The following is a 23,061-nucleotide window of genomic DNA, read 5'->3' as shown; positions in this document are numbered from 1 at the left end:
ATGAGGCAAAACAAAGACAGAATTAGAAAGTTGCGCGATTGGACTAGCATGGGAAGATCAGTGAAGGGGTTCCCTTCGGATTCTGCAAATCTTGGCAGCCTTGGCACATCGGGAAAGTCAAAGGGCAACAGGCCACAGAGTCTGAAGCCATGAGATGGAGCCAAGAACCTGGCCTTGTAATGAGGGGCAGCAGTAGCCAACAGCACTGGTGTGCTTCCGCTGTGATGTGGCCGACTGCAACTGGATGAAGCCGGAGGTGAGGAGCCTCTAGGGCTAGGACCAGATGCCGGGGCTTCACGGTACCAGCAGTAGTGTGTCCTCCGTGTCCCTCTGGAATACGAGGCTTGTGTTAGAGTTTCCCTCCCTTTCATTGCTTGCATTTTTCTGCCCTTCTATTTCTTTCCCATTTCTAACAACCTCTCAGTTAATACTAGTGCTTTGTCTAACCACACCTTTTTATCTCTTACTTGTTCTTATCAAAGCTTATCTGAAAGGAGTAAGTCCCAGCCAGAGTCTTCCCTCCGCCAGATAACAGAGCCATTGGATCCACTTATGAAAGACTTCTTATTGCTTAACATTTTGACCAGAGACAATGCTCAACAATCTGGATTACTGAACCAGTAAAGGGCGGGTAGCAGCACACCTCTTTTGGATGGAGAAGTCTGTAATTTCTCTTTCATCTTACCACTCAGGCAAAGCTTCAGTATCAGGCAAGTCTGGTTATGTGATAGGCCTTCTCTGTCCTTATTTTCAAAGAAGACTTATGAAGGGACCATGGACTATCTAGAAACATGGTCTAACTGAGTCCGAGTTAGGTCTGGTAAAGAATGAGATCGAGGTGATAAGTCTCTGAAATCAGCCAATCTCGAAGCTGAGGGCAGGCATTTGTGGTTGGTCAGTTGAGTCACACAGCTTTGGGATTTGCCAGCTCTACTTTCTGTTTCAACAATAAAAAGTCTTGGACAACTGTTGGCATGTGAGACAGAGGTATCCAAAATGTCTTGGCATCTTTCCCAGCAGTGTACCGCGTCTTGGGGAAGAGACTTGTTAGAGCATGGTCCATGCACTCTACCACTAGAGAGAGGTCCAAGTTCACGGAGGAGGTATTGCTTTTCAGTTTGTGTAGACCTATAAAAAAGAGACAAAATATGTTCACTCTCGGGCAGAAAAGGAGAGTGAGAGTGGGAGGCTAGGGTGCAAACAGGAAGACACATGACAGGGACTTTATTTTGACTTAGCAATTATAATTGTGACTCACTGGAATGGTTTTCCAATCTCCTCTAGAAAAAGATGCTGCCATGTCTTCTTTAGGCCAGCCAATTGGTCTTATCTCAAACTTGGAAGGGCAGCAGAATCTCCTTACAAAGGTTGTAGATACCCAGACTTCTGGGTTTTACATACAGAATTCTTGAGCCAGTAAGTATGATGTACGTCTTATAAACATTTGCATTTTCCATGAATTTTCAAGTGATGCTGCTTGTCTGAGGACTTTGAGGATGATTAAACGCAATAGAGAAGGGATAGTGTATAGAGTCCACAAGGGCTTTATGTCTAGGAAGTCATGAGTTTGATTTCTAATCTATCCTGAAGAGTATTGTGTTATAGAAAATACAATTATATACATGACCTTGTGTGTGAGTGTCCATGCATGCACACAGGGGTGGAGAGGGAAATTAGACACCACACATCTCTCCAATTTTGTCCTGGATCAGAAGTTAAACACCTCTGGTTGTTGGACTTATGAAGTATTTGAGTCATGACCCCACCAGAAAGTCAAATAATCTCACAAGGGATTGGGAATGATTTGGAACCCCGGATTCTTCAATAAAAAGGTGCTGGAAAAACTAGCCATTTACAGGTAGGAGAATGAAATTGGAACTTTATCTCATCCTGAACATAAAAGTCAACTTAGAACAGATTACAGACTTGAAAATAGAACCTAACACTATAAAACACAGAGTAAAAGCTTTCTGAAACTGGACCAAGCAGTAAGCTTTGAAGATGATCCACACAGCACAGACGGCAAGAGCCAGAATGGATGGACTGGACTGCATCTGACTAACAATTTCCTGTGCATCAAAGGAAGCAGTTAAAAGAGCAAAGAGATAACTCATAGACTGGGAAAAAATTGCAAACTATACATTGATAAGGGGTTAATATCCAAAAAGAAATATAAAGGGAATCCCAACAACTCAATAGAAAACATTGAACAATCTGATTTTTTAAACATGAAAAGGAACCAGACAGATATTTCTCAAGAGGCCATAAACTGGGCCAGTGGCTGTGCATGTGAATGTGTTAGTCACGGTGCATGAATTGCTCTAGTGCTCAAATTTAACCCCCAGCAAGACATCATAGTGGGCCATTAGAGTCGCAGGTGGTGAGACAAAAGATGGGGTTGGGGATGGTGAGACAAAAGTGTAGACTCGGGTGCTGGAAAGAGGTCCTGTGCACGAGGATCTAAACTAAAGCAACAATTATAGAAACTGGCATGAGGCCTCCTTGAAACATGCACAGTAGCACAACCCTATACTATTCACATGTTTTCAAACACACCTGTGCCGTGTCTGCTCAGAGGAAAAGCTACTATGTTAGATTGTAGGCTCTCAATTGTTTAGTAAACCTAATGAGTGATGGTGATATTTGTTTAGTAGCCAAAAGTTGTTTAAAGAGCATAGTAAGTGTTGACAACTAGTTTAAATTATTGTTCAGCCTGGGAAATAGAGAAAGGCGACTTTAGATTTATGGTCTGCATTGGGAATGTGAGTCTGGCTCATCTCTAAATTCCGACTTGGAAATATTTAATATTTAATGTTGCTATAAATTTGGGTTCAATGCTCAAGAAAATTTTGAATGTTTTCAACCCAAACAAATGATATATATTTGAGGAAAATCAATACACCAGGCACCTTGGTCTGTTTATCACTGTTGGTATTCTTATTATGCCAGATCTCATAAATATGTATAATTGCTACGTGCCAAAATGGAAAAACTTTTCATGGAATCTTGTGGTATAGTCATAGGAACTTATCAGCATCAACATCATCATCTAGTATAGAAAACTCCTTTACACATGAAGAACTTTGTCTCTGAAATGTTAAGTCTAGCAGGGTTAAGTTCAGTCTGTTTCTTTTAGAGTCAGAGTGCAAGAAATACAGTTTCTAATGGTGATGGCTCTAAGCTTACAGAGAGAGACTCTTTGGAAAGTTTGTCAAGCAGGCATTTTAGTTGAAATCCTCAGGAGCCCTTTTGCATGGTGTGTGTGTGTGTGTGTGTGTATCATATTGACTAGTTGGGAATGTCTATTGTTTTGAAAACTTTCATACGCGTTTCTGACTTGAGTCTTGGGTCTCTGTTCAAACTGCTGATCTTGAACCTTGTCCTAGTGCTCTGTGTTACTGTAACTCATGAAGAGGCAGAGCCACATTTTTGAGGCATAGTGTGGCGTGGAGGGAGGCAGGACCTTGAGCCTCTAAAGGCAAGAACTCCGTGTCAAAGGACCATCAAGTAAACCTTACAGGTTGAGGAAAACGCGCTGGAGAAGAGTCCTCGGCCGGGAACTTGAGCAAAGTGTTCCCTGCACTGCTTCTTTTGGACTAGAGTGCCCAGGAATGCTTGGCACAGTTGTGCTGGGTTCACATCTAGCTGTGCGATTTCAGCCGTGTTACCGCTCCATGTCTCTGTTGCTATAGAATGAAGGCTGCTCCACAGAGCTCAGGGATTACAAATGAAGTGAGTATGTGAGGCACGTAGAAGGATGACGAGTGCTTTGTAAACGCTCACAGTCTTAGTCATCACTGTGGCGTCTTGATTATTCTCTCCCCTTGCCTCACTCAGTCTTTTGACTCATTTCTACCTCTTCTTCCCCTTCCCTGTGTTCCTCTTCCTGATAGCTTCCTCCACTCAGATTCCTGGATTTTAAAGCCTTATTGAAACCGGTATGGGCTGGGCCCCTCTCCTGCTCTGTCTGTATTCCCTGGGCAATTAGCGCCCACACCAATGGTGTCACTTCTGGCTTGCCCTGCAGAGGATCTGTCTGCTTGGTGCTGTGTGGTCTCACTGTTTCGCAGTTTTACTGGGGTCCTCTTTTGTTATCAGCTATGATACAGTAAAAGGGTCACAGTCCGAGACTCCCCATCATTTGTCACCTCCACCTCTGTCAGCCATGCTTGTGTTTAGTAATAAGATGAAGTGCGTGTAGTGAGGAAGACTATTGGGAGCAAGGCTGCCACGACCAGGAGATGCTGGGCACCCCAGAAAGGACATTCTACCCTGCAAAGCCTCTGTTCACGACTCCAGTAACTTTCTTTGAGGCGTAAATGACATCATTCAGAAATGCTTAGCACAAAACTTGGCATTTGGTAGTTTCTTAGTAAGCACTCAGAGAAGCCAGAGGTGACTCTGAAGTTAATACTCCTATCAAAGATCCATATCGCTGTGTCTGCGACTCCTTCATTCTGACCAGGACAGGGGCTTCCAGAAGACACAGCATCTATGCCCAGACTCACTTTTTTCAATGTAGCCCTCTCCATATTGTTGTTTGATGTCTGGAGACAGATGTTTCCAAATGGCGAGCTTTTTTTCAGTTGTCTTGATGGGATCTGCCAGATCTGTTTTGAACAGCCCTGGCTCAATGCACGAGACGTGCACACCAAAAGCTTTCATGTCCCGCCTGTGAGAAGAACAATCGAAGAATCTTTTTATATTTAAAAAGAAAACAACAAAACAAACAACAAACAACAACAATAACAACAACAAAACCCATACTTTCATTGAGCTGTGTCCAGTCCAGGGCTTCCTGCATACTAGGCAAGCACTCTGTGGTTACATCCTCAGTCTTTTATATTCTTAATTTTCTTTTTGTTTTATTCAAGTTTATCTGGAGAATGTTTATTACTCTTCAACTAGTTTCTTTTTCTTTTCTTTTCTTTCTTTCTTTCTTTTTTTTTTCCGAGACAGGGTTTCTCTGTGTAACCCCCTGGCTGTCCTGGAACTCACTCTGTAGACCAGGCTGGCCTAGAACTCAGAAATCTGCCTGCCTCTGTCTCCCAAGTGCTGGGATTAAAGGCGTGCGCCACCACTGCCTGGCTTCAACTAGTTTCTTATAAATCTTTTCAGAGAACCAGAGAATGGCTATGTTGGCAACAAACATCTTGTCCTATCCTGTCACACTGAAAATGAAGAAACTGGAGCTCAAGGTGGTTGAGTGAGGATGAATGGCAGAACAGGAAGCGGCTGTGGGTGGACCAGTCCTCGGAATAGCCCCACACCAACCAGCATTTCCCCCTTAAGCCTCCTTTTGTTAAACTGACAAGCGCTTGGGTTAAGACCATTTCTTCTCCATGTTCAAAGGGCCTCACGGTGAGAGGCAGGAGTGACTGGCTTGGAGTTTTGGAATGCAGGAGTTCTATCCTGAGTTTTGGCATGTGGATTGCATCATGACTGAGGATGAGGAAGGATGGAGTGTCACGACCCCTGGCATGCCACCCTGATCCCTGCTGAGCAAGCTCTCCCTTTACATCACTTCAGGCGGTGGCCTCAAGTCTACACGGTTCGAGTCACAGGTCTGAGATGTGGGTGCCTCCTTCCTGTCAACTGAAGAATGTGCTGCAGACCAGTTCATGAATAATCATTTTCTAAATTTAATGTATAGTTCCTCTAGGAGTGGAATAAAGAGGCAATCACTCATTTTATAGACATCTTACCCATGCTGAGGCTTGAAGCCAGACCTTGTAGTGCTGGGCCAGAACTCTGCCACTAAGCCTCACACCTGTCCTTACTATATGATATATTTTTCACATATATGTAGATATATGTGTATTATGTATATACACACACACATATATATACATACATATATATACACACATGCATGTATATATATAGAGTATATATATATATGTGTGTGTATATATATATATAGAGAGAGAGAGAGAGAAAGAGAGAGAGAGAAAGAGAGTCAATGCTCTTAACCTCTGAGCCATCTCACCAGTCTACATATTTTTTAATAAGCGCTATTTTAAATCATAAAATATTATTCAATTCTTTTCAGATTTTGATTTCTTGCAACAAAACTATTACACATTTTGAAATATATTTTACTGACAATGTAAATTAACTTGACCCTGGGAGATTCTGAAATGTGTATTACATGAAAATCTTAAAGGTTATCTTTCAACCTAATTATATTTTATTCATGTGTCAACTGATGACTGTTGGATCTGGGAGATAGCAGTTCCAAGGAAGTATTTGAGGAGACTTCTTTCCTTATGTATTCATGGAAATGACACAGGGACAGGAGACAGGCCATTCTGCTAGGCTTCTGAGGGAAGTAAAGCCAGTATGAAAGCAATATACCTGCTGAGTAAATAATACAGCTTTAGCGTCCCAGTCCTTTCTCTGTTGGACTGCTGTCTTTCAGGCCTTGTCTCTGTATGTAGACATCCTGGAACTGCCACTGGACTAGGCTGCATGCATAATTCCATGTTAAATACCAGTTCTATGGGCCATAAAGGCATAAACACTTTCTGTTAATTTCTTCCAGACAGTGTCTAGCTGCCCAACAGATTTTACAAGCACTACAGTCGAAGCAACTTTTAAAAATACCAGTATTTTATTATGTTAATGATGCTTATAGAATGGAATGTTTATTATTATATTGCTTCTTGAGGAATGGAATGGAAGATCGGCTGAGAACAAGAGTGGTTGCCATGACATTGTTACTCCAAGTGTGAAAACCCATGAGCCAGCGTCTGCTCGCTCTTTAGACCCCAGATCCCAGACCCACGCCCAGCAAAATCTCCATCTTTAACAAGTTCTTCAGGCTATTCGACATCACATTAATGTTTTGAAAGAATTTTATTGTGCTTATTTCTTAGGGGACTCAGAATTGACAGCTAGATCATGTGGTAGAATGGAAGTTATCAGCCTTTAATTACCTCAGTGGGATTATCTATCTTTTTTATTGGTAAGCTAATTGTAAATCTGTGGTATATATAAACTCTAACATATGTTTTTAGTATTACTAATTAAATAAGTAAATGGGGGGCATTAAAGGCAAGCCAATACCAATTTTGTCTTTTCTCTTGCTTGTCTCTACATGACACAGCTGACTTAACTGCCCTTTGCTTCTCCAGACTGCTTCTGCTAGCTGTGTCCCAGGAGGTCACCTGCATTAAGTGTACCTTAGCATCTGGCAGACACAGTCTATTAGAATCAGGAATGGGAGTACACGGTGCAGGACTGGCGATTTCTCATGTAGCGTCAACAATGGTTATTTCATCTTTTAGATGGAGCTACCAGCCTCTGTGTCTCCACGTTGTATAAACTTTCCTGTCTCTTCATCCTGTAGTCCTTGGATGGCAATGCCCCTTGCTGTTTGTTAGCCCTTACTCCCATCCTTGGAATATCTCTTCATACCTCCCACATGTTTGAAAATTGTCCTTTAAGTAAATTCTGTTCTCTTAGCACACGGTTTTAATGTGTGGTCATTTCTTTTCAGCATGTATGGGCTTTGAACCGAGAGTCACAAATTCTGGTTCCTGGTAAGATGAATCTAGCTAGTATCCTCTTCCTGCCTCTCCCACTGGATACAATTGCAAAACCCAACTGGAGTGTATTGGGCAGCCACTGAGACCTAATGCTTTTCTGCTGGAGGTTTAAATAAACGTGTACTGTTCTGTTAGCACCTACCAGGAATAATAATTGAGACGTCCACCCTGGATGATTCTCTGTGTGGACGAATTGACCTGTTGACTGTAAATTCACCCCACTATTGGCATCACACACTAATACAAAAGCAGAAAGAGTTAGACTCTACATAGACTTAGGTTCAAATATCAGTTCCTCCACTTAATCAGCTGTGTGACCCTCGGCAGGTGGAAATATTTTAACGTGCCCCTAAGGGTGCCTCACACATGCTAAGTATCTGGCATGCCATAGCAGCAGTTGTATGAAGTTAATTAATTCTCCTTACCTTAGGCTGTCATTGAAACCTTCCACTGCATATTTGGATGGAGTATAGCCCCCTCCACCAAATGCAAGCCGGCCTCCAACGCTGGAGACATTGATCACACGCCCTCGAGCTTTTTTGACCAGCGGAAGCATATTCAGTGTCACGTTGATAAGCCCAAACAGATTAACTTCAATGGGTTCTCTGTAGTCATCCACTGTCAGCCAGTCAGTGGGAGCCAGCACACCAAGAACACCAGCATTATTGATCAGACCCCATAGACCTGGAGCAGAGAGGGAAAGAAGGCGTAGTAGATAGTGTCATTTCTATGGGCATCTGGAAGGGAAATGCAGTTCTTTCTTTATACAATGGTTTCCTCTTTAGAGATATTCCTGCTTTGAAATGTCTTTGCATTTTGGGGAAGTGGTAGCTGGAGGAGTGGGAGGCTATGCTGAAATTATTCATGTTAATTATTGGAATTCATGCTCACTGCTATTCTATTCCTGGTTCCAAGTGTCATATATTTTCTTATGCTTTTTTGAGGAAGACTTTCTGATTTCTCAACTAAGATTTAGATCAAATTGGTCCACTTTCCTGTCTTGCAAGATGGTGCAGCCAGAGTTTATTTATAAAGTATTCTGTATGGGTAAGGAAGTGATATGAATCTACCTTATGGTGAATTTCGATAGAAAAATAAGCCATCCTCTTGATTGTTTCTTGATTGGGAATATATAGTATTGTGGAAGATGAGCACCAAGATTTGTCTGGAGGAGGCTTTGCTAAATCATTGCATTTGAGGTTCAGAGTCTTAGAGTTAAAGATGTTACTGAAGGACACACATTTGCTTGTCTCTCTTGTGGACCCTGATAGCTTCTTCTATGAGAATATTTCAATACTCAAAGCTAATAAAACTTTCTCAGTCCAAAGTGAAGCTAGTTAACGAAATCATAGCAAAGAGAATGTCTAGTGCTCATTGGTCCACTGGACTTCCTAAGGGCTCTTCTCATATCACTGGCTCCTGTTCTACCGACCACTAAAGACAATGAACTCTGGACCCATCTGGTAAGATGTGGGTCCCAGGTAATCAGGTGGTGATCTGGATGCCTTTTCCGTATTCTCCTATAGGCTTAATCTCAACTCCCTTTGCTGTGATATTGAAGAAGGTCACAAAAAGTCGGGACGTTTACATCTGTTCTAGACTCCCCTGCTGGGACTCAAGGGGGTTCTATCTGGGGCACTTCTCACATACACTGGAATCCCTCAGAAGCTCTGCAGAGATTTAGAAACATGTTGCCGGGACTTAAGAGGCATTCTCTTGATAGGCCACTTAAGATGATGTGAACATGTGGTTCACATCTGAAATTATTCCATTATTCCTCTTTCCTTAATTCCCCATCACCCCCTCCCTAGCCCCGCCCCCACCTACCTAGCCCCGCCTCATCTTCCTAGCCCCGCCCCCACCTCCCTAGCCCCGCCCCCATCTCTAGTCTCTTACCTTTTTCTCCAACATGGCTCTTCACCCACTGGGCCGTCTTCTTGACATTCTCTGGGTCGGTGACATCCAGAAGCACTGTGTGAAGTCTCTCTGAAGTTTTGGCCTTCAAAGCAGCTGATCCTGACTCAGTCAGGCAGGCCGCAATGACATGGAAGCCTTTTTTATCAAAAGTTCTGGCTGCTAAGTTTCCAAAGCCTGTGTCACATCCAGTGATGAAAACATACTTGTCAGCGATGTCTGCTATCTTCAGCTGCCCTTTATAATTCCACAGAAAAGCACAGAGGAGCAGGAGGGCCAACACCCAAAACAGCATTTTCTTTTTCCTGTATGTGACAGGGACACTTATTTCACGTACGATAAAAGATGATGTTTAAAATTAGAAAGAAAATTCAAATCAGAACAGTCACATGCTGGTGAACTGGGAGTTGTGTAAATGAATTTGAGTAGACAAGATGGTTATTAAGATGATTGTTTTGGTTGCTTGTTGGAAAGACAAACCATTTAAATCACACACTGCCTCTTCAAGGTAATGCCAACACCAGGCAATCAGAATTCAGAAAAAATCAGAGGGAAAGAAAAGGAATGGAAGAAGTAAGGTTGACTGAGGTCACTGTGTGAAAGGAGCAAGCAGAGCTGCCTAGAGTAGTGACTTCAGTATCACACTCAAAAAACCTATCTGAGAGACAGAGTCACAGTAAAATCTTACATCCCATTCCTTAGTAAAATTCAACGGCAAAACAGGATCAAAATCTCCTACAGCAGTGGCTCTCAACCTTCCTAACCTGTGACCCTTTCATACAGTTCCTCATGTTGGGGTGACCCCCAACCATAAAATTATTTTTGTTGCTACTTCATAACTGTAATTTTGCTTCTCTTCTGAATCATAATGTAAATCTCTGTGTTTTCCGATGGTCCTAAGCCACCCCTGTGAGAGGGTTGTTCAACTGCTGTGGGGGTCTCACCCCACAGGTTGAGAACCACTGTCCTAGAGGGCCTAGAGAGACTCAGAGGGCAGGCTGCTGCTCTCTGCCTGCCTTAGGTCTGAGGTCATGGAGCCCAGCCCTTTTGAATTCTGGTGAGGGGAAACAGGATCACAAGAGGTCAGTTCCCTCTCCACACAGGAACCACGTGTTTGCTCCCAAGTTAGTGTAGGGAAGAAGATACAGAGATCATCCCCTTTGCCAAGAGCCCTCTGCCATGCCCAGCATAGAGGCTTAGAAAGTTCCCTGCCACATCCACAGTGTATCTTCTGTTGTTAGATTTTTTTCCTTTTTAAAAATGATATATGGGGGGGGGGCAGTGTGCGTGTGTGCGCGTGTGTATGTGTGGTAGGTGCCTTCAGAGGCCAGAAGAGATAATGGGATCCCCTGAAGCTGGATTTACAGGTAGTTGCCAATAGTGTAATGTGGGTGAAGAAACAGAACTTGGTCCCTCTGCAAGAACAGCACATGTTCCTAACATCTGGGTCTTCTCTCTATCCCCAATGTCTTTGTCCTTGATCCACTCTCCTGTAGAATCTGGAATACTTCACACAAGAAAAGCAACAGATACAGTCCAAAGTGCAGACCTGTGGATGCTTCCAGAATCATGCCTATTTATGCATACTAAGAAATCTTTTCTTTTCCTTTGTTCTCTTTAACTCTGTCAAGTAATAGTTATTACATTTGACTCAAGATTTTGTTAAACAATTATGTCTATAAACAAATGCATAAATAGGATTTCAGATATGTTCTCATACTTAATTTCTATGATTGTATAGCCAATAGTATATTTAAGATAAAAATAATTCAGTATATCATCTTTATTTTTTAAGGAAAAAATTGAGTCCTATTTTTATCTTTTTTTCCCCTAAAAGACTTGTGAAGAAAAATATTAAAAAAAAGTCTACTGAGAGATATTAAACTAGCAAAAATATTAAACTATGGGGAGATACAGCTGACTTGTGGTATAGTTATACCACAAGTTTTGATGTTTTGAAAACAGGTTTCTAAATTACATAATAATTTGGTTTAGTTTCCCCAAACACTTTTGTGTAGGAATTGATTGTTGCATATACCCAAGCAGCAAGGTTTCTGCTTCTCGAATACATAGTGATTTAAAATGTCCAATTATGAGAAGCAAAAAGCACTCACGAAATTACATATTTAGAGATTTTAATGACATTTCATATTTGTAAATCTAATTAGTTATAGTGTTTTGTTTAGGTCTTCCCTTGAGAGTTAATGAATATCGAGATGCCTAATTTCATTGTAAATCAAAGTTCCAAAGAAATTATTTGAAAAAAAAAAAAAAGCAAAACACTTGTGGATTGTAATGTCCCTACAACAGAGAGTGTAACTTGTCAGCTTTGCTGGGGGAGGGGGGGGAGGGGAACGGGGGACTGAGAGGAGTAAATTGTGAGATTACTGCCTACCTTGGAAAAGGCCTCTGTCTGGGGATTCACATACAGTCTCATGTGGTTTCTGTCTAGCCCTCTGGAGAGCATATTATTTGCCAGTTATAGAAGATAAAACAGGATCAAAGGTATAAGGTAACTTGCCAAGGTCATTGTGTTCTGGAGCACGATACCTTCCCATGTTAGAGAACTGCAAACCCTGAACTCTGGTAGGTGACCGGAGCAGTGTCCAAGCTAAGCTCATAGAGTCAACTCAGTACCTTGCCAAGGCTGCTGAGAGACTAGGCTGAAAGCCCTTGGACCCAAACAACCCGTGACATACATACTCATTAGAAAATATGGCATGTGTCCCATTCTTTTTGTACTGAGACAGGATCCCATCACGTAGCTCTGACTGCTGAAACTTTCTACATAGACCAGGCTAGCCTTGAACTCACAGAGATCTGTCTGTCTCGGCTTCCTGAATGAGGGAGATTAGAGATATATTTATCATTCTTGCTACTGTGGTATTATTAATGTGCTAGTGAAAGACAGTGTGGTAAATATCGTTAGTGTGTGTCATCACATCAGGCTTCCTTTAAAAATCTATGTATTTTAATTCATGCATTGAAAAGTCTTTATTCACTTTAGACAGTGGATATGACAGCTATGTAAATCAAAATTTCCTAGAATACTTTAGCCCCAAATACATGTATTTCAACAAGAATGCATGAAAGCCCATGAAGTCCATGCCTTCACCATAACAACAGACAATCCTCAAACCTCAATTACATGACTGAGGGAATGAGTAACTGCATATGGCTGACAGATGTCAGGTTTCATTCTGTCAAAGAGAAGAGCTGAAAAGACATGAGGTGAGGGGTTGCTGACCTGGACCTTGTGTAATTGAATGAGAGAGAAGAGGGGGGGGGCAGAGAGAGACAGAGAGAGAGACAGACAGAGACAGAGAGAGGGGGAGAGAGACAGAGAGATACAGAAAGAGAGACACAGAGACAGAGAGAAAGAGAGAAGGGGAGGGAGGGAGAGAGAGAGAGAGAGAAAGAGAGAGAGAGAGAGAGAGAGAGAGAGAGAGAGAGAGAGAGAACCATCAACTGATGGTTTAGAATATTTGTAAACAGATATATAACTTAATGAACAACTATCTACTTACATCTACCTGATAAAGTATAAGGAAAACCTAAGAATGATGAAAAGACCAAGGATCCAGAGCCCATTTTCTCAATCTTATGATCATCAGAGAAGTTAATATGAGGATTTGTCTAGGGAAGTATAAAAATGATCATGAAGTGTCTTATGATACAAAGAAAAAAAGGGCTGAAGAATGCATAGGAACCAATTGGAAGGGTCTTTAGTCACCAAGTATGACACAATTTGAGCACCAAAGCAGATCATGCCGTAATGGATCTGTAGGTTGTTGACTATGAAATGAACACAGTCATCTTGATTAACGTCAATAAGGAACTATATAAGGAAAGAGAAGCCATGCCAACTGATAAGTGTCAAGGAAGGATGCAGTTAGAAAATCAGTATTAGCAGCTGATGTAGTAACAATTATTTCAGGCAAGAACTATCAATGGGTGCTAGATTGACAGTATGGAATCACAAAACGTGTCCCACAAAGTCAATTATTAATTTAAAAAATGAATGATAGTGATTTCACAGTGAAGAAATCTGAGCAGCCACTTTAACAAAATGATAGAAAGTGGAATTCTTAGTCATGGAGTAAACCAACATTATGTGCTTCCTGGTTGACACACTGAAAAGGACAGAGCAGCACTTGCTGCTCAAACTCCAGCTAATCATGCACGGAAAACTACTTCCAGTTCTACAGAATGTGTGCCCTGTGCTCTTCAAAAACACCAGTCATAAAGGATAAAAAGGACTAAAGATGTTAAAGAGACAAGACAATGAAATGCAACACATGATCACTGACTGGTAAACATGTTTCCTTTTCTCAGAAATTAACTATTACATCAACTAGTGAAATTTAAAAAAAAAAGTCTGCAAACTTGATAAATTTTCCTTTGAAAATTATATTGTGGAAAATGATAGACTTTTTCTCATAATTTATATTGAAGTATTTAAAGATTAAGGTGCATAATATCTTCAACTTGCTTTCAAACCACTCAAGCTGGGCATTGGGGTACAGGTCTCTAATTCTAGCACTCAGACACAGGCAGCTCTCTGTGAGTTTGAGGCCAGTCTGGTCTACACAGAAAATTCTAGGCCAGTCAAAGCTACATAGTAAGACTTTGTCTCAAAAGCAAAACAAAAGGAACAAATGGGTATATTCCCAAGAGTGGTATAGCTGGGTCTTCAGGTAGATCTATTTCCAGTTTTCTGAGGAACCTTCCGATTGATTTCCAGAGTGGAAATGCTGGACAATAGGGAGAGGGAACTTATAGAGTCCATCTTGAGCAGGAAGACAGGGCATCAAATGAGGGAGAGGGGAGCATCCCACAGTCACAACTCTGACTCATAATTGTGCCACTCAGAAAGAATTACAGGGATGAAAATGGAGAGGAGTATGAGGAAAAGAAGGTACAGCGACAGACTCCAGTGGGATCAAGTGCAAGGGAAGGTCCCAAGGCCTGACACTATTACTGAGGCTGTGGAGAGCTCACAAAAAGGGACCTAGCATGACCGCACTCCAGAAGACCCAACAAGTTGCTGAAAGAGTCAGATGCGGATATTTGACCCAAGCAATGGACAGAAGCAGCTGGCCCCTGTTGTTGGCTTAGGGAAGGGTGAAGGAGAAGGACAATCTTGTAGGAGGGCCAGCAGTCTCATTTAATCGGGACCACCGAGATCTCTCAACACTGGGCTACCAAACAGGCAATATACAGCTGGTGCTGATATGAGGCCCCAGCACACATACAGTAGAGGACCGCCGGGTCTGTGTTCATTCAGGGATGATACACCTAACCCTCAAGAGACTGGAGGCCCCAGAGAGTTTAGAGGTCAGGTGGGGTAGGTGGTGGGGACATTCACATAGAGACAGGGGGATGAGGAGGAGGTACGGAATGTGGAACAGTCAGAGGGTAGACAGGGGTGGTGGGTGGTGGTGGTGGGGAATAAAATATGAAGTATAAAAAATAAATAAAGGAACAAATGATCAAAAATTCAATACAAAACAAAATGCAAAGTTTAGAAAATAATATATGTATATATAAGCAAAAACTCATATGTATATATAAGAAAGAATGAGAGTAAAAATGTGGTAAAATATTAATGTTTAATACCTCTAGATTGTACCATTCTTTTGACTTTTCTGTAAGTGTGAAATCATGCCCACAGATCCAACCGACTGCAGGTTTGAGTAGTTTTGTAAACTGAATCTCCACTGAACACACACAGACCTTTTCATTATTCTTGTCTCCTGAACAACAGTGTTACTATGTACACAGTGCCCATATTATACATTACAAATGGACTAGAAGCGATTTAATGTATGCCCAAAGGAGCGCAGGCCATGTGCGAGCACCGTGCCGTTTTAGACATTGGGAATCTGCAGATTCGGACGCCCATGTGTAAGAGGGCCATAGAGTCGCCGCGTGGGAAAGGGTCCTGGAGTCAGGATCCCCTATGTGAGTGACTGGTGAATGACTGCGTTTCAAAAACAAAGTAAAATTGCGGAAAGAAAAATGAAATCTTCCTCCACCCCAAGGACTTTATTGAACTGCTTTGGACCCTATGGACAAAGCACAATGCCAGAGTTTTGGAGTGACCTGAGCTGCCCGTCTTCTGTCCTCTAGAAAACCATCCTTACAACCACTGGAGGAAACAAAACCTCAAAGCGAAGCAGCTCTCTCCCTCTCCTTCTCTCTCTCCCTCTCCCTTTCTGTCTCTCTCTTTCTGCCTCTCCCTCTCCCTTTCCTCTCCCTCTCCTCTCCTTCTCTCTCTCTCTTTCTGCCTCTCTCTCTCCCTCTCCCCCCCTCTCTTTCTGCCTCTCCCTCTCCCTTTCCCTCTCTTTCTGCCTCTCCCTCTTACTCTCCCTCTCCTCTCCCTCTCTCTCTCTTTCTGCCTCTCTCCCTCTCTCCCCCTCTCTCTTTCTGCCTCTCCCCCCCCCCCTCTCTCTCTCTCTCTCTCTCTCTCTCTCTCTCTCTCGCTCTCTCTCGCTCTCTCTTCCTCTCCCCCTCCCTCTCTCCCCCCTCTCCCTCTCCCTCTCTCTCTCTCTCTCTCTCTCCCTCCCCTCTCTCTTCCTCTCCCTCTCCCTCTCTCCTCCTCTCTCTCCCTCTCCCTCTCTCTCCCTCCTCCTCTCTCTTCCTCTCCCTCTCTTCCCCCTCTCCCTCTCTCTCTCCCTCCCCTTCTCTCTTCCTCTCCCTCTCCGTCTCCCTTCCTCCCTCTCTTTGCCTCATTTTTTCCACTTCCCACATAAGCTCCTCTCTAAACAAACACAGTTTTCCCCAGTGATAAGAAACAGAGAGGGACTTTTTAGTCATTAAAGATGCACCCTCTATACTGTCACTGAGCACCCCTCTGGGCTGATGGTCATCTTTGAGGTTAGGCAGTCAGTTGCTTGAGTTTGAGGGACTTCTACCCCTGACCTTGAGGCCCATCCTTACAAGTGCCTATAAATGTTAGTTCTTCTTTTAGTCTCTGCATTCTGTATTATTCTAGGTCACTGGACTAGGTCAGCTGCAAGACAACATAGATCTTTGACCCCTAGTAGTACTTTAGTCAAGAAACATCCATGAGCAACAATCCCAGGTCAGGGTTTTCAGGGCCATGCCCTGCGCATAGAAAGGGATGGACAGTCAGCTCACCAAAGAAGTAAATGAATAACCACAGCTAACACAACTGCCCCAACCACTCTAGTCACATCTCTGTAGTTCCCTGGTGCCAGTGATTTAGCAGTAGGGCCTTGACTCATTTGTTTAGTTGTTTATCAGCCATGTCTTTCAATTTATCTCACAACAATCTGTTTACTAAAGAGTGTGGACCCCTTGGCTCCAAGCACTAAAGCAGGTTTTGGGAGTTCATCCCTCAGAGAACTCAGAGTACTTTATGCATCCTATCTGAGCCTTGCCTGGTGGCAGTTTGGGGATACGATATTTTCATTAGAGTACCTGCTGAACCACCATGCTCAACGTCTGTTACACCTTTCCCGCTGAAAGGGCTGCTCTGTCTATTTCTTGGAGGTAAGCAATGTAAGCATGGGCTTTCCAGTTACAGCCCTTTTGATATTTTGAATTCCATAATTAATAAGGTGAAGTCTGGCTAGTGTATTACAGCCTGCTCAGTAGCACCCTTGGCCTCTACACACTCGATGTCAGTAACACTTCTGATAAAGATGTCTCCGGACAGTACTAAACATCCCTCAGGGGACAAAATTGCTCCTCCTTGGGAACTGCTGCTATAGAGATTCCTCTCCTCAGGGTCCAGAATGCCACTGTACCCAGGACCACTTATCTGGAAACCCAGTCATTAGTGTCTCAGTGATGTTCCCTTGATGACCATTTATGCTTTTTATGGCATTAAGAGAGAAGTTTTGTTGCTTATAAAATTACTCATAACCTGTTTTGGCAAGCACTAACGTTTGCAATGTAAAACGTATCTACTTTTCTTACTAGGAGGCTAGAAGGTATCCAACAGACTAAGACCATTTGTGGATTTAGAAATGACCACATTGACACGCACGGCATTGAGTGCTAATAAGGCCTGGATCCTGGCTGAGCTGGGGCTATGACAGCTTGCTTGCACTTGGTAGCAAATTGAGCCTCTAGAATTCCGCAAATGCTCCTAGGGAACCGTAGTCCTCATAATGTCATGTGCAAATGTAAATAGCAGCTGTGGTTGACTGAATGCCACAACTTTTTGAACTGTGGCTATAGGGTCAGGTAGCTGAATGTGGGATTAAAAAAAAAGCAACAGTGAGAGGTTATCAAATGAGCAGTGATTAAAAATTATTTCAAAACCAAAGATAATGGATCCAAGGTTTGGGCAGGACTTGTGTTGAATGACTTCCCCGTAGCTGCGGTTCTGAGCACACAGTACACATGCTTTGCCTTGTGCACGCAGTGGCAGCCAGTGCTGCCTAGACCACCTTGGTTCATATTTGAGACTCTTGTATGTGAAGATTTGCAGTACTTTTTAGCATATGTAGGATAGGAGGTGTTTTTTTTTTCTTTTTAGAATGTAATAGTTAAATTACAGAAAGCAAGGGCTTAATATTTTCTTACAGTTATTCTTCCTCATGTAAGCACCACACTGGGATGTCTTTGGATTGTATTATGATAGAGCACTTGATTATAAAAATTACTGTTGGAAGGGACAGAGAGATGGCTGAGTGGTTAAGAGCTCTTGCGCCGTTCTTGTACAGCACATGGGTTTGGTTCCCAGCACCCATGTAGTGATACTCTTCCTCCGGATGATCTGGCACCTCTTGTCTTCCAAGGACATTTATGTATACATTCAGGGAAAACACCTATACAGAGTGAGTTCCAGGACATCCAGGGCTACAGAGAAATGATGCTGTCTCAAAAAACCAACAACAACAACAACAAAAAAAAAAAAAAAAAAAAAAAAAAAGAAAAGAAAGAAAGAAAGAAAGAAAGAAAGAAAGAAAGAAAGAAAGAAAGAAAGAAAGAAAGGATAGAGGAAATGGACCAGCGGGGCGGTGGTGGTGCACGCTTTTAATTCCAGCACTTGGGAGGCAGAGGCAGGCAGATTTCTGAGTTCAAGGCCAGCACGGTCTACAGACTGAGTTCCAGGACAGCCAGGGCTACACAGAGAAACCCTGTCTGGGGGGGGGGGGGGAGAGAAAAAGAAGAAAGAAAAAAAAAAGCTGCTGTTCGAGTTGTTGACTTGAGTTTCATTAAAAAAAAAAATCATCAAATGAATTTCAGGCTTGGAGTTAGGACCAAATTTTCAACAATTTTGAAATTGCCTTGAACAAGTTTCTGCCATTTTGCACCATATATTTATGACAATGAAATTCTCAGTATTAATGATCAAAATGTTAGTCAACTCGGAAAAAAAAATCATTGAAGATGCCATGGCTTATAGTGTCAAACATTTAGCTAAGGTTTAGTTATTTTTTAAATAGCCAAATACATCTTTCATCAGTATGTAAACTTGTTTTCATTGTCAATAATTGATAAAATTATGTGTACCCAAGAGAATTGTTTCAAAATAAATTTCTTTATGACTTGTCAGTAAATGTTTGCTTTGTATGCCTGTTTATAGATCTACATATTTGGGACTATATAAATCTGTGTTTCTTGGGCAAGTGTGAGAAGCTTAAGAAACCCTTTTCTAGGTGGTTGCCTGGACCTATAAATATTTATCTTAAACTTCGTGATAAAATCATTTCTTTTTTTCTGGGTGTGATAACTCATCTGTAATCTCAGCACTTGGAGATAAAGATAGGAGAGAGAGACCAGCCTGGACAACACAGTGAGCTCTTATTTCAAAACCAATAAATCTCTATTTAGGAGAAATGAATTCAGAAATGCAGGCTAATTGATTCAAGGTATAAGCTGTGATTTTGGGTGACTCTGGGACATGCCCCTCTGATCCCACTTGTGCTGCCTACATTCTCACTGGGCTCTGGCACCTAGGCTCTGTGCCCACCTCTCTACCACCTGGGCATTGTGTGTGCTGCTTGGCATTTGATGGAAGAGCAATAGGCAGGGCAGAAGGAAAAGAGGAAGTTATGATTCACTCTACCATCACATCACTCTATATGAAGAGCCTTGGACAGATCTCTGAGATCTTTGAACTCTAGGAAAAAAGGAGAGAATGACCAGGACAGTCATGAAGTATCCTCACTTCTAATTTAGGTCATGAAAAAGTTCAGGCTCCTATGATATCTCATAATATGCATCTCGTTTAATCATCATGATATTTGGGGAAGTGGGTTGAATAGCACAAAATGGAACATTTGCTAGACGGTGTTTAGAAATTACTTTCCCCTTGGCAATTTAAACTGTGAAAGAACACATGGAAGAGCTGTGCAGGGAAGATGACGTCTGGCTTAGTTAGGGTTTTACTGTTGTGAATAGACACCATGACCAAGGCAAGTCTTATACGGACAATTGGGGCTGGCTTACAGGTTCAGAGGTTCAGTTCATTGTCCTCAAGGTGGGAGCATGGCAACATCCAAGCAGCCATGGTGCAGGAGGAACTGAGAGTTCTACATCTTCATCGGAAGGCTGCTAGTGGAAGACTGACTTCCAGGCAACTAGGACTAGGGTATTAAAGCCCACACCCACAGTGACACACCTACTCCAACAAGGCCACACGTCCAAATAGTGCCATTCCCTGGGCTATCACATTTACAAACCATCACGTTTCACAACGTCTTTGGTTGCTAGGGGGGATGAAAACATTTTATCAGAAGTACTCTGTCTTACAACAGAGATTCAGAAGGAGCCACGAAAGGAGGCTGATTACTGCCTTCATTTGTCAGGTAGGAGTTAGAAAAGGAACCACCACCTGTCAGCAGCTCGCAGAAAATGCTGTGCTCCACAGTGAACCCCACTTCCCCTTTCTGGGTTCTCTTCCTAGGTTTCTTAGTGACAAACTTAAAATAAACCCTGTCGATTTTAGTTCTCTGGGTTGCCTTCCTCTACTGGTAGAAAACAGGGGACCAGACAAAAATAAACACTAATGTTCAAAGTTCTTCTTAGATGGTAGAGCTCTTTCTAAACGGTTTCTCTCAGATCAGCTCATTTTCTGTCCACATAACTCCACCGAAGATTTTCTTTCAGAAAACACTGGGAGTTTATTAATTATTATTAAATCTCTATTTACCTTCAATTTGTTGCAGTCTCTGGATCAACAACAGAGCTGTTGTACCAAGATGAATCAAATAGAAAACATTGAGTGGTGATGTCTGTCTGAAATATCTTCTGAGTTTTCTTAGGGAATGCAAGTGTTCTTAATAATGAACACCCTGGAACATGTGTGTGTGTCTTAAATTTAGATACTTCATATATGGTTTAATACTCAGAACTTATTCTTTATATTTTGCCTTTTTACTGAAGTAAAAAAAAAAAATTAAACCTTTATGTGACCTTTCAGAGATGTCTGGTGTACTTTGCTCTAAGGAAACAGGACCCAAGAGCCTGGTGATAGAAATGAGGTCATATGGTTAAGGAGATGCACTCGCTTGAAGAGGAAGATTAAAGTCATACACCTGAAAAGTCTGAGATGGATTAAAAAATGGAGCCAAGGACCCTGACACAAAATACGTTTGCAGTAAACAGTAATTGTTTTGTTGTGAATCTGGTGAAAACCATCTTGACTGTGATGATGACTTAGCCAAGGTGAGATGGTATTCAGCATCCTGGAATGATGAGTTCCCTCCCATAACAGGAAGAAGAGAAGCTTCCTTAGTTACATTTCACCAGAGTTCCTGCAGGAGGGCACAGCTCCACGCCCAAGTGTGTGGTGGGAGAAGTACTCATCTGTGCGTCCACTGTAGCTCCAGACCAGGGACTGTCCTGCCTCACCAGAGGGACAAACCTGCCCCTGTCTAAGGAAAACACTTAAAGCAATTTACCAGATCATATTTGCTTATGAGTATTAATCACCCCAAATCCTTCAGGGTTTATCGTTTTGTCTGTGTGCCTTCTGACAGTAATGGCACATTAGGAGTCATTTTTAAATCTACGGCCACAAAATAGTAACTGCTAGCTGGAAGGGATTATGTGCTGTGTTATTATAATTTGTGGTCCCAAAGAAAGTTCAGAATTGAGTGTATGTTAGTATCATTCCAGCGAGCATATTCAAATCTCTCACTGTCTTTCAACCACAGTTAGCTTTGCTCCAGAAGAAAATGTTAGTGTTTTAAAATTATATCACTTGAGAACATGACATTTGTTATAAGGGTCTCATGTCCTGCAATGTATGAAGTAAGTTTTTCTTGTATTGAGATTTAGTCTAAAAATTGGACAGCACTTTCAAATGTGAAAATATCCAGCGCAATAATGAAAGATCTTTCCGTTCTCGCATAATGCCTCATCTCAGAGCATTGAATATGTGCCAGGCGGCACTAAAATACATACAACCCAGTCCCGAGCTTCAGCCTGAGAGGGTCTCAGGGTTTCACACCCCCACCCGCCAAAACCCAAGTGTGTGTGTGAGCATTTGAAATAGCAAGTCACTTTATTATAAAATGTGGAGCGACTATCATAGCAATTTTTTTTCTTTCTGACAACTCAGAACCCTGGGGCCAGCGTGCACCTTAGAAATATCTTTTTCTCATCTCCCACATAGTTTTTCTCTTGTGTTCATGGGAACTGATAATATTGGGAAAGTAGGTAGAGAAACAGATCAGTCTGCACTTGGCGGTTAACCGGTTAATCAGTCCACCCAAGATACTCTTAATATGTCCAAAACTTTTGGAACTCTGTGCCCACCAATTTCTCATTAGTCCTCAAAGCCACAGAAGGTACCAAATAGGAATGGAGAGATGAAGAGAGGGAGGGAGAGAGAGAGGTATTTAGTTGTGACTGCAGGATGCTATGGGATATGAAGTCCTGTCATAGGAGAGTTTCAGTCAGGTTCCTGGGTCGCACAGATCATTTCTTTATGACTCTGCTCCCATCATTTTCAAACTATGTTAAAGAAACACAGTTGACCTCAGCTGAAAGACAACTTGGGTCTTTCTATAGGAGCCCAGAAAATCAAGGACAGCTTAGGATGAGCTGATGAGTGAAGGGACAAACGATCGATCGGACAGCCATCAGTTACCTCCCTGAAGGTGACTCGGAGTGCAGAAGCTGAGGGTGGCCTGCTCCGCTGCTGGTTGTCACCTTCCTGCTGTGGCCCAGGGGAAGGAAGTGCACTTCGGTCAAGCTGGTCCTCTCAAGGTGCCTGGGCTTCTGCGGAGCTCTGAGACCTGCATGAGCGAAGTCTTCTTTACTTCTCTCTTGCCTCTGTGACTCACACCCCTTGCAACATCAAGTGGTGACTAAGTCTCTCCTCAGTGGATGGAGGGTGGAGAGACTGTAGGTCACAGGTTTCCAAAGCAGGGCAGCGCTTTTTATAAATTAAACGTAGCTAGCTAGAGAAAACTACTCACACTATCTTGACCAAATGAGGCGGCTGAAATCACGTGACTAAGAAGCATCTTGGTAAACCCCCTGATGCATGGAACTGAAAAAAAAATTATGAGCAAGAAGATCAACATTATAAATGACCAAGTATGGTTTGGGAATAATTTGTGGTTTCCTAATTTGGGTTTTAAGGTATGACAAAACATCTTGACAA

The 23,061-nt window shown here is 42.3% G+C and overlaps 1 protein-coding gene across 1 annotated transcript; it reads right to left on the bottom strand.

The window, feature by feature from the left end:
- Positions 1-545: 545 nt before the first annotated feature.
- Dhrs9 (dehydrogenase/reductase 9) lies at positions 546-22,705 on the bottom strand. Its single transcript, XM_052182628.1, has 5 exons — positions 22,543-22,705; positions 9,447-9,769; positions 7,976-8,234; positions 4,509-4,672; positions 546-1,128 (listed from the first exon to the last, which is right to left on the bottom strand). Exons 2-5 carry the CDS (start codon positions 9,757-9,759, stop codon positions 905-907), a joined length of 960 nt encoding a protein of 319 aa, XP_052038588.1. The 5' UTR covers positions 9,760-9,769; positions 22,543-22,705; the 3' UTR covers positions 546-904.
- Positions 22,706-23,061: the final 356 nt, after the last annotated feature.

This window comes from Apodemus sylvaticus, chromosome 5 (assembly GCF_947179515.1).
Source record: "Apodemus sylvaticus chromosome 5, mApoSyl1.1, whole genome shotgun sequence".
Classification (NCBI taxonomy): domain Eukaryota; kingdom Metazoa; phylum Chordata; class Mammalia; order Rodentia; family Muridae; genus Apodemus; species Apodemus sylvaticus.
This window is presented reverse-complemented; position numbering and strand designations above follow the sequence as displayed.